Source organism: Myotis daubentonii, chromosome 13, assembly GCF_963259705.1.
Source record: "Myotis daubentonii chromosome 13, mMyoDau2.1, whole genome shotgun sequence".
NCBI lineage: Eukaryota > Metazoa > Chordata > Mammalia > Chiroptera > Vespertilionidae > Myotis > Myotis daubentonii.
In genome coordinates this window covers 40,664,672-40,677,269 of record NC_081852.1, presented here as the reverse complement: position 1 = coordinate 40,677,269, position 12,598 = coordinate 40,664,672, and the positions used below count along the sequence as shown (strand labels likewise).

General features: G+C 47.3%; 1 protein-coding gene across 5 annotated transcripts in view; it reads left to right on the top strand.

Moving 5' to 3' along the window:
- The window catches only part of MYOF (myoferlin), a 140,164-nt gene that overhangs the window by 33,155 nt on the left and 94,411 nt on the right, over positions 1 to 12,598 (top strand). For all 5 annotated transcript variants that reach the window (XM_059662867.1, XM_059662862.1, XM_059662864.1 and 2 more), the window contains exons 4-5: positions 3,355 to 3,463; positions 7,814 to 7,901. In XM_059662867.1, coding sequence (XP_059518850.1) covers positions 3,355 to 3,463; positions 7,814 to 7,901 — 197 coding nt within the window. The remainder of the gene's footprint in view (positions 1 to 3,354; positions 3,464 to 7,813; positions 7,902 to 12,598) is intronic.

Sequence of the window (12,598 nt, the reverse complement as noted above, 5' to 3'; positions counted from 1 at the left end):
CTGCTGTCCTCAACTTATAGTGAAAGCTCTTAGAAGTTATAACTGTTTGCATGTTTCTTCAGCTGAACCCAGCTGTTAAAAATATTTTGGAGATTTAATCTAAACACACTATCTGTACTTCAGATAAAAAGAAAATCAAGTTTTCTTTCACATTCCCTGTACCCCTCCCCCCTGACACAAAAGCATCAGAATTTTATGAAGAAAATCATAAGAAATGGGACTAAAGGTTTCTGAAGAAGGAATTGCAGTGAGGCTGTATAATTAGCTTCCTTTATTTTATTCCATTCCTGGTCAGTTATCTGTTATCACCTTCTCTCATGGGAAAAAGAAAGCAGCAGATAGTGGTTGAGTCAGAATGAAGTTGTAAAACCATTCAGGACCATAAAAGGCCAGCAGATGGGTTTTGTGTTTTAAGCAAGCCCTGTCTCTCCAGTTAGCCACAAGTCCCACCACTCCCTATTGTCTTACTTATCACTCACTGTGTTTCACATTTCTGTTATTGGCCTAACTTTCCCTCCTGGCACCCTGTGTGAATTGAAGTTTGACTTGCAACATTATAGACTAACACCTTTGAAGGCATAACCTTTGCCTAGCATTCTGGATTGTCCATTATGGACCCAGATATCTAGAATATTTTTCCCCCTAAATCAATGAACAAGGACTTTAAGACAAATAAATGTTTAACATGATATGATTTTCTAAATAGGTACATGTAGAAGACATCCTATATAGTAAAAGGCTAATATGCAAATTGACCAAACGGCAGTCGCTATGATGAGCACTGACCACCAGGGGGCAGATGCTCAATGCAGGAGCTGACCCCTGGTGGTCAGTGTGCTCCCACAGGAGGAGTGCCACTCAGCCAGAAGCCTGGTGAGCGCAGTGGCGGTGGCCGGAGCCTCTCCCACCTCCGCGGCAGTGCTAAGGACCCCTGAGGGTTCCCGACCTGTGAGAGGGTGCAGGCCAGGCTGAGGGACACCCCCCCACCCCCACCACCCACCCCCAGTGCATAAATGTCGTGCACCAGGCCTCTAGTCAAATACATAAGTCTCGTGGCAGAGTTTTAGAACTGAGAAGGGTCTGAGGAATTACTTATTTCAGTTCACTCGATTGTAGGTAATGAAGTCAGCTCAGAGAGTTAGGTGACTTAGCTAAGGCCTCAAAGGACGGTGGGACACAGTGTTAAGGCTAGAACAGTTTCTCAACCTAGGGCAATTTGGCTCACTAGGGGACAATTGGCAATGTGTAGAGTTGCTGGTGGGTAGAGGTCAGGGAAGCTGCTGAACATCTGATAAGACCTAGGACAGCCCCCCAAAACAAAGAGTTGTCCAGTTCAAAGTATCAGGAGTGCTGAGGTTGGTAGATGCTGGTCTAGCCCCAGGGCATCTTCTTTAACGTCAGCATTACCCCAGCAAGCTGTACTTTTTGTTTTGTTCCAATACTTATTTATTGCTGATAGAGATTCATGTCATCTTGACATTAGCAAAAGCAGATTGGTACATGTTTAAGGGTGCAATGTCCTGATTTAAATCATAAAGTTAGGTTCTGAATCATGGAATTGTGAGAAATAAAATCCAGTGTGTTTCCATATCTCTCCAGGACACGCAATACCTGTCAGATGATTTTGAAAGCTGCAATTTGCACATTTTGTTCCGCTTAAAAACTCAACTAGACAACGCCTTGGCTTACTGCCCTATTTTTAAAACATGGAGAGAAGTTCTCAGGCTCACACCAGGTGGAGCTAAATGAGATGCGGAAGAGATTTTTCCAGGGACTCTCACTTTGTGTGGGAGATTTACCTGTTTCATCTGGTGCAGATGGAGTCATGCGTAGGTGCTTGTCCTCAATATGCCAGGGGAATGAAAATCCAAGCGAGGAGAAACCATACTCATGTAAAATCTAACAAACACACCGAGTAAACGTACTCATCTGAAAATGTTTTCTGTGAAGGTCCCATCAATGCTCAGCATCGCCTGAGAGACCTAATGTCTATATTGACTCAAAAGGGCTGAGAAGCTCACTCATCCCTCTGGAGGCAGAACTGTCCTTTTCCATTGACATTAACTGACTCTACGTTTGACATTAGAAGAGATTGGAATCCATCAGGGTTGTTGAGTGTCTCGTCTGGGGTTCTGTCCACGAAAGTGTACTCTGCCAAGAAACCATATGCAAATGGTTCACATCATTGGGTCATTTGGTGAAACAGGATGCCATGGCAACATTATGGCCTTGTGCAATATAATATTAATTAATAGTATTACTCCTACTGAATGCATGTGGTTGGGTGACAGACCCCAGATTTCCTATCTAGTCCTATTTCTGAGGTCTGAGTGGGGGAGGAGAATACGGATATATGTCAGTTCAAAAACGACGTGCCTGGGTTGACATCAACTTTCACTTCCTGATTTTTAAAGAAAATGTACTGCATTTCAAAATAAAATAAATATCTTCCCATAACATGAACTTTTCTGATTATTTTTGCTCGGAGACCAGAGTTATGTGTTATGCTCAACTACAATTTCTTCAATCTGATTGTGTGTGTTTTTTATATAAGGAATCTTTTTTATTACTTTGAGGACTTGATGTTTAGTGTTGTATTTTTATGCTAGTGATATTCCATGCTATTGTATCTGCTATGTGTTAGCATATGTTGCTGCAAATGTAGACGAGGTGAAAATAAATAACATTTAAAAAAATATTACTATTTCTCTTTTCCATTTTCGGTCTCCATCCTGAGAGCACACCCCTGCTTTTTGATTGCATTTCACAGAGGGAAGTGTTTCACTTCACCCAGTCTCAAATCCTCCTGGGTGTATAACCCTCAATTTATAGACTATAGTCTATGGAGAAGAAAGAGAAGCTCACACATCCAACTTTTGAATGCTGCTCCCCAGTACATGGGGTTGCAAGGTAGCCCCCTCAGTAAACTTGCAACCTATTTACAGTTCAATGTCTGCTTGGGGGGATGCTTTTATGTGGGCAAGTTTTATGGCTCCTTTCAAATTTTTACCACAGAGGAATGCTTGAATCTTTTCTTGCTCTTCTCTCTTCCAGGATTTGAGAGTGTAGGGGGGCTATATTCAGTCTTTGCCTCTCACCCACCCATCTCATCATGACTTGATATTTCATAGGCACCATAGTTAGACTCTTGAAACAACTACTTGTTATGGAGAAGTGATTGCTGATACGTAACGTTGACTGCCAAGTTACCTTACTAGGGTGAGAACAAAATGGCCCACATTTCATTAGGAGTGACTTCATTGATAACAGGTGGATAGGAAGGAAATTAGGAGGTCTGGTGAGTCATGGAAGCATGCCTCTTACTTAGGTTACTGTTTCTCATTTCCTCTGCAGATTAATTGGCACAGCCACTATATCCCTGAAGGACCTGATCGGCGACCAGAGCAGATCGCTGCCATACAAACTGATCTCCCTGCTAAACGAAAAGGGGCAAGATACTGGGGTGAGCATTTCCCCTCATGTTGAATGGCTTCGAAGTGAGATGATGAAGCAAAATGAGTGTGAAATTATAATTAGCTCACTACGCACACACACACAAGTCTACTGATTTTGAGATAAACTAGTCCATTTGCAAAGGATATGGCCTTATCCTATATTCCCGATCACAGAAAATGGATAAATTTGATTTTCTACAACAAAATACTATAAAGCAAGTCTGTCCCTCTCTTGGTGCATGTTCTCTTGGGTGTTAACATTTGTGTGGTGAGCATAGCTGTGTGTATCAGATACTCTTTGAAACATTCTAGAGAAGGTAACTTATTAATATTACCTTGGAATATCAATAAGTTAGTAGCACGATCTTTATTATTGCATTAGCATCTACACTGAATGGCCAGGTTATTATGACCAGCCAGATTATTATGACCACCCCATCAATACTTCATTGACACTTCCAAAAATTCTGAATATTGAAAACTTCCTAAGCAAATACTCCCAAGGTTTTATTATTATTATTATTGTTTGCATAACTAATTCACTTCATGTACTGATGGGGTGGTCATAATAATCTGGCCGGTCATAATAATATGGCCACTCAGTGTAGATGTTTTCTGATCACAGCCTTCCTAAGTAAGTCCATATTGATGTTATATTGAGACCAGAATTCTCTTCAAGTGCATGTAAAAAACATTGACTCAAGCATCAGCTCTGAGATTTCATATGACTGCTAACATCCTATCTAATAAAAGAGAAACATGGTAATTGGTGTACGACCGCTACCCTTCCCATTGGCTAATCAGGGCGATATGCAAATTAACTGTCAGCCAAGATGGCAGCCGCCAGCCAGGCAGCTTGAAACTAACATGAGGCTTGCTTGCTTCAGTGACGGAGGACTCCAATGTTCCCCGCCTGCCGCTGCAGGCCTCTGAGCTGCAAGCAACTATGTAACAAACATAGAAGCTAAACAAAACCCCAGAAACCTGCCGGGCTTCAGCCGGCTGGATCGCAACATTGTAAGCAAAGGCCAGAAACCTACTTTCAGCAGCAGAGGCCTAAGAGCTGGAGCCAAGCCTCAAAGCTAAAGCTGGCCCAGAATAAAAAAGAAAAAAAGAAAAAAAGGAGCGGTTGGGAGCTTCAGTCACCCCCAGCCTGAAAACAGCCCTCAGCTCCTCACCCAGACTGGCCAGGCACCCCAGTGGGGACCTCCACCCTGAAGGGTGTGTGACCAGCTGCAAACAGCCATCATCCCCTCACCCAGGCTGGCCAGACACCCCAGTGGGGACCCCCACCCTGATCCAGGACACCCTTCAGGGCAAACCAGCTGGCACCCACCCATGCACCAGGCCTCTACCCTATATAGTAAAAGGGTAATATGCCTCCCAGCACCGGGATCAGCGGAGCTGCGAGGCCTCCCAGCACCGGGATCAGTGTGACAGGGGGCAGCGCCCAAACCCACTGATCGCCCTGCGGCTCTGTGTGTGACAGGGTGTGGCGCCCCAACCCCCTGATCAGCCCTGCTCTGTGTGTGATGGTGCGGCACCCCAACCCCCCCCCCCCCCCCCCCCGCGGGCCCTGCTCTGTGTGTGACGGGGTAGAGCCATAACTTCCCCATCGGCCCTGCCCTGAGTGTGAGAGTGGCGGCACCCCAACCCCCTGATCGGCCATGCTCTGTGGATGATAGAGGGCAGCGCCCCAACCCCCTGATGGGCCCTGCTCTGTGCGTGACAGGGGGCTGTGCCCCAACCACCTGATTGGCCTTGCTCTGTGCGTGACAGGGTACAGAGCCCCAACCCCCCCGATGGGCCTTGCTCTGTGAGTGACAGGGGGAAATACCCCAACCCCCTGATTGGCCCTGCTCTGTGCATGACAGGGGGTGGCGCCGCAACCTCCCCATCGACCCTGCCTTGAGTGTGACAGGGGATGGTGCCCCAACCCCCCAATCGGCCCTACCCTGAGCGTGACTGAGGGTGGAATCACAACCTCCTGATCGCCCTGCTCTGTGTATGACAGGGGGCGGCACCCCAACTCCCCAATCGGCCCTGCTCTGAGCCCGACCAGGGGCTGCACTTAGGGATTGGGCCTGCCCTCTGCCACCCGGGAGCAGGCCTAAGTCAGCAGGTCGTTATCTCCCGAGGGGTCCCAGACTGCGAGGGGGCACAGGCCGGGCTGAGGGACCCCCCCTCCCCCCCGAGTGCACAAATTTTTGTGCACCAGGCCTCTAGTCCTATACAATAAAAGCCTAATATGCTAAGTGTCTGGGCATCAGGTCGGCCGTTCAACCAATCAAAGTGTAATATGCTAATGATATGCTAAGGCCACTTTCAACTGCTCGCTATGCCGTGCACTGACCACCAGGGGGCAGATGCTCTGACCAGTAGGTTAGCTTGCTGCTGAGGTCCAGCCAATTGGGACTGAGCAAGATGGGCCGGACACACCCTGGAGCCATCCTGCAGTCCCTCCCCACATCCCTCCCCGGCCCTGATTGTGCAGTGGTGGGGTCCCTCGGCCTGGCCTGCGCCCTCTCACAATCTGGGACCATTGGGGGATGTTGGAGAGCCGGTTTTGGCCCAACGGCGGAACAACTGGTCACTATGACACGCACTGACCACCAGGGGGCAGATGCTCAATGCAGGTCAGTGCACACGGGGAGCGCTGTTCAGCCAGAAGCTGGGCTCATGGCTGGTGAGCCCAGCGGCGATGGCAGGAGCCTCTCCCGCCTTCGCAGCAGCACTAAGGATGTCCAACTGAGGGCTTAGGCCCCCTCCCTGTGGGGAGCGAACCTAAGCCATCAGTCGGACATCCCCTGAGGGCTCCCAGACTCCGAGAGGGCGCAGGCCAGGCTGAGAGATGCCCCCCCCCAAGTGCACAAATTTCGTGCACCAGGCCTCTAGTGCTTTTATAAAGCTACCATTCTTAAGTCATTAAACTCTAACACCTTCATTTTCCAATCAACTTATTTTGCTTGGGAGCCTGGGCACAGGGAGAAAATTTTATTTTAAAAAAGGCTATCCCTGTTGACAAGAATATAGGTTAGGCTTCTCAACATCGATTAGGAATGTCAATTTTCTGATAGGTTTCCTGTGAATCAGCATTCTAACCATGCAACTTAAATTCAGAATGTTGGCTATCATCTATTTACCCAAAACCTGACTGAGCAAAATGATACTTAGGAAACATGGTACAAGTCAGTGATTTTTTTCTGGCTGCCTTTTTATTTATTTATTTGTTTATTCATTCATTCATTCATCACCCAAGGATATTTTTTCTATTGCTTTTTAGAAAGAGAGAAAGAGTCACATGTAGCAAAGTAGCAAATGAAAGTATAGGATACCTTCTTACATTTGAATTTCAGATAAACAATGAATGGTTTTTTTAGAATAACTATGTCCTAAATATTTTGTCTGTATTTTAACTGGGAACTTGGGTGTGTGCCATTCTTATTTGCAAGGGAACCTTTATTTTGAGGTTTATACTTCCTCATTTTTTGCAGTTAAAATTCCTTTCTGTTTGGTTGATATGGTTGTAGTCATGTGTTCACATCCCTATGGTGATTCCCCCTAGCCAATGTTTTTGAAATTTTGTAGGTTCATGAAATATAAATGTAGAGGAAACTTTTCCGTAAAATAATGCACCATGTGAGAAATTTATCTCAGATTTTAAAAGTAGGAATAACTATCTCCTGTAAGGAATTACCATGTTGTTATTTTTTTTCTTTCTGATAATGAAAGTTGCATAGCATTTTCAGTTCTCCAATCTTGCCTTGGCTTCTAGCCATCTTAAGGTCACATTTTATGTAAATCTTGAACTTCCTGATTTGTGTATTTGTTTCCTCTAATCAAACTTGATTCCTTTTTTAACCTATTTTATGGATCACATTGTTATATAATTTTTTATTCGTCACTTAAAGTTCTTTTAAGAAAGAAGTGTGAAAATAAATTTTAGCAATTAAAGAAGTCAGGGAGCAAACAAACACATAATCATTTACAAGGAGCCTCTGCGACTGACTGTAATTCTGTGATTGGAGGCGATCTCCAGTCTAGGATGAAGGCTGATTACAAGTTCAAGCTTGCCTGTCACAACGTTCTTCCAGTTTATGAGGTCACCCTTTAGCATTGAGACACTAGGCCACCTGTAACAGGTAATTCCTTTCCCAAGCGTTCTCACGCCACCTAGGCTCACACATGGGAAGATATATACAGTGGAGTGTGTCATCCCTCTCTCTTTCTCTTCCCACTTTCCCACCGCCCTGCTCACCCCTTCTAGAACTTTAACTCCTGCTGAATTAGTTTGTAGTGGTCCGTAGCATTCCAACACTCTGCACTGACTCTGTTTATATTGCATTGTTTCTACCCAGGCCACCATTGACTTGGTGATTGGCTATGATCCTCCTTCAACTCCACATCCAAATGACTACAGTGGGACCAGCGTGTCAGGCATGGGAGGTAAGCTGACCCTTCTGAAGGCCCAGCCTACCCCAGGGGGGCTCTACGGAAGACATACGGAGTCTCCAAGAAGGCCTTCACACTGTCTGTAGCTCCCTGCTCACCTAGACAGGGCCCCGTGAGGCAGGTGGAGCTGCCCTGAATCGGGAGGTAAGACAGTGCCTCACAGTGAGCTGATCCAGCACATACAGACTCCGGCAGAACTTTCTGAGCGAGGCTTTGCTATGGATTTGTAGCTTCCACCCCTGACACCCTGTAGGGGTGTAGCTTCCACCCCTGACACCCTGTAGGGATGTAGCTTCCACCCCTGACACCCTGTAGGGGTGTAGCTTCCACCCCTGACACCCTGTAGGGGTGTAGCTTCCACCCCTGACACCCTGTAGGGGTGTAGCTTCCACCCCTGACACCCTGTAGGGGTGTAGCTTCCACCCCTGACAATGGCCCCTGGTTGTGAGGCTCCAGGAGTGAACTCTCCTCTCCTCATGTGTCTGTCCACCTCCAAGTGTGCGACCACCAGGCTGTGTCCTTGGCCGCCAGTGTCCTGGTCAGTGCCCTTGTTTTGGAACCTCTTTCTTTCTCTCCCTTGGCCCTGATCCCCGGCCCCACTCCCCACTGCTAGACAGCCCCTTGGTCCTTTAAGCAACTGAAATTTTGCATAACCCACCTTTCTCTCCTATTCTCTGACATGCGTTGTCAGTCACTCGGAGCCATCGGGTGCTGCTCTGGATGGGATTGGGGGTGGGGGCTGGGGCATGACTTTGGGTCGCAGGTGGATGGAAGTCTGCAAGACAGAAAGGCCTTTCGCACAGCTGAGTTTGGCCTCCTCTTAGCGTCTTTCCAGGGAGATGCGATGCTGAAGTTCTCTGTCCCTTCCTCTGTCCTGAGATGTGTCACCAAACCCCTCCCTGTTTCCTCAGCCTTGGCATGTGCCCCAGAGGAAGGGGCCCCTTGTCCCACCCGCTCACCTGCTGCCTTGCAAGTCTCCTCTTGGGAGGCTCCCTGGTGCTCTTCCTTGCCAGGATTGGCTTCTCCGGGTTCTATTTTCTCTTTGTTTCTGCTGGTTCTGAACCTGCCTAAGTGGTCTGCTCAGCATCCGCAGCAGCCCCTCCCTTCCTGCCCTGTGGCGTCCCTGCTCGCTCCTCCCTGACTTCTTTTTTTTTTTTTTTCCCCTCCCTGACTTCTCTTCTCACCTCAGCCTGACCCCAGCCATTGCCCGGCTCACCCACACCACACAGATGGCCCAGCATTCAGGATCTGACCCATTTATTGGCCAAGTAGTTGTGAGAGTCCAGCAAGGGTCAGATGACTCCTCTTCCTTGGGAACAGTGGGAGCTGACGTAGCCCCAGCACATCAGCCACACGTTTTGCAGTCACCCTGTGCCCATCAGCACCAGGACCTGTTGCTAGGTCCTCGGACTCTCAGTCCCACAGGCGCTCTGCAGTGGCTCCCGTGTGCTGCCACCGCAGAGATGACCAATAAAACACAGAGGTCTTGAACAACACACCATCTTGGGCTGCACCGAGTCGTTCTACCCATTTCCTTCTCGCCTCCTTCACTGACCATTGCATCGGAAAGAGGTACTTTCTGGCCCACAAAAGGCAGCTCCAACTGGTAGGATATCAGGAGCAGCCTCTGAATTGGGAGGATCAGCCTGCCTTTCCCCACACTGACATTTTTCCTACGCCGGACCCTGTGTATTAGTTTCCTAGCTGTGATACAGTACCACAAACTGGGTGGCTTCAATAATAGAAATTTATCCTCTCACGTTTCCATAGCCTATGAGTTTGAAATCAAGGTGTCAGCAGGGTTGGGTCCTTCTGAAAACTTTGAGGGAGAATGTGTTCCATGCCTTTCTCCTCCCTGCTGGTGGCTGCTGGCAGTCCTTGGCCATCTCTCCAGTCCGCCTCTGTCATCACAGTGTCCTCCTGTGTGTCTCTATCCTCATATGGTGTGTGTGTGTGTGTGTGTGTGTGTATGTGTCTGAATTCACCTCTTATAGGGACTCCAGTCATTGGGATAGGCCCATCCTAATCCAGTGTGACCTCATCTCAGCTTGATTACATCTACAAAGACCCTATTTCCAAGTCAGGCCCCATTCTGAGGTTACAGATGGGCATGACTTTTGGGAGGACCCTGTTCAACCCAGTATCCTGTGGATAAAAGGCAGTTTCATTATGTATATTCCATTTCAAAAAACTGAAATGTTAAATGAGCCTTTTTGTGTCACCCCTTAAGGAACAAATAACACTGTGGTTCATTCAAATGAAAAGAGTAAACTTGTACTTTATAGTAAATTGGTGTTGCGCCATTTCTTAGTATTTATGGAGTAAAGAAAACAGTTGCTGGGTTTCTTAACCCCTTGTTAGATACTGTTATGCTGGGGGTGCCAGATGCTTGACAGTCCTGCCCTCCAGGGACTTTCAGTCCAGGTTTGGATATAAGACATTTTTATCCTGAAGGTAGATCAGACCAAGAGCTTTGGGGTCAGACTGGTCCAGGATGGATTCTGTGTCTATGGTTAATAATTCACTTAACCTTTCTTTACATGGGGTTATAATAGCAGCACTTACATTGTAAAGTTGTGGCAAGGATTAAATGAGATAATGAATATAAAGTACTTAGCCCAGTCCCTGGCATACAGTAAGTGCTATCCTAATGGTGACTGTTATTATTACTATTACTAGAGGCCCAGTGCATGAAATTCATACAGGGGGCGGGGGGCGGTCCCCTCAGCCCAGCCTGCACCCTCTCCAATCTGGGACCCCTTGGGGGATGTTTGACTGCCGGACATCCCTCTCACAATCCGGGACCTGACTCCTAACTGCTCACCTGCCTGCCTGCCTGATCGCCCCTAACTCCCCCCCCCCCCCGCCAGCCTGGTCACCCCTAACTGCCTCTGCCTGCCGGCCCGATCGCCCCCAACTGCTCCCCCCTGCCGGCCTGATCACCCCTAACTGCCCTCTCCCCCCCTGCCCCCGCTGCCAGCCTGGTCGCCCCTTACTGCCCCCCCTGCTGGCCTGGTCGCCCCACGCAGCCTGCTGTTTGGTCGTTATTGTTACTGTGATGGAGTCCCAGACAATTTGCATATTCTTCTATTATTAGTATAGATTAAAAAAACAAGCCCAGTTGGCTGGCACACTCTGTATAAAGTTGCTTCCTCTAAAAAATAGAGCTATTAGAAAAGAATGTTCTGGTTTGGCTCAGTGTCATGTTGAAATGACTAAATGCTTTCTTTTAAAAATATCTTTAAAAAGATTTTTTTTAATGGACCCAAAAGACTTTGAGAATAACCAGTTTATGAAGCTATAGGACGTGGAGGGGAGTTCCTTCTCCTGGGATGGACTGTGTAAGCCCAAGCTCAGAAAACATGCCATTCCCTGGAGCAAAGGCTGCTTCCTGGGAAATGAGAAAAGCATCAACTGGTGAACTTTTAAACCCCCTGGAGAGAAACCCCTTGCCATCGAGGCTCCCTGTGCTCAGGCTCCTCCTCACTTCTTGGCTTTTCACCAATGCTCCTGCAGTGCTGGGGGCTGAGAGTCACCATCCTCTTGGGAAGCTGACTCTCAGCGGGTCCACGGCAGTTGGCCAGGTCCTCCTCAGTCCTTTAGAATTCCTGACACTATGGGATGGAGGTAGGAAATGAACCAGAGCTTGGGTTCCTTTTGTTTGGATTTCAAACAAAGAATGTTACTAAGTGCTGGCCTCCAAATGAGCTGTGTCTGAAGGGCCATTTTATTTTAAGTGTGAGATGACAAAGGGAATTTCTTTATTTTAAAAAAATAAACAGGCTTCTTTGACCTGGACATGCTGTCTTTGTTCTGTAGGATGAATATTCACCAAGGCTGGGTCAAGGGCAGCATTCTGAATGTTGGTTTCATAATCTAACAGAAACTTTTCTTCAGCATTAAAAAAAAAAAAAATCTTTCAATATCCTAGATCAGTGGTTGGCAAACCGTGGCTTGTGAGCCACATGCGGCTCTTTGGCCCCTTGAGTGTGGCTCTTCCACAAAATACCACATGTGGGCGCACACGTACAGTGCGATTGAAACTTTGTGGCCCATGCACAGAAGTCGGTTTTCGGCCTGGGCGAGTCTATTTTGAAGAAGTGGCATTAGAAGAAGTGGGGGGTGTCAGTTGGTCGGACGACGGGAGACGCAGCACAGGCGGGTTGCGGGATATGCAGCGCGCAGGAGAGGTACATTGTTTTGAGGTATGTTTGCTGAGGTCGACCCCTTCCAACTCTCCCATCCACACTCGTCTATCTGAAACAAGTGTACAAGACAAATGTGGATGGGAGAGTTGGAAGGGGTCGACCTCAGCGAACGTACCTCAATCAGATTGAGGATGTTTTTAGCAAAGGCCAGCTTAGGAGTACCCTAATTAAGTTAATAACAATGTACCTACCTATATAGTTTAAGTTTAAAAATTTTGGCTCTCAAAAGAAATTTCAGTCGTTGTACTGTTGATATTTGGCTCTGTTGACTAATGAGTTTGCCGACCACTGTCCCAGATTATCTGGATGTTTCAAGGGAAAACACTTTTTGTCTTAATGTGACAATTTAATTAAACTAATCAAATATATCTTTGAGTACCTACTATGACTCCATGTTAGGGAAGACACACACACACACACACACACACGCACGCACGCACGCACGCACACCACACCACACCACACCACACCAATTTACAATCT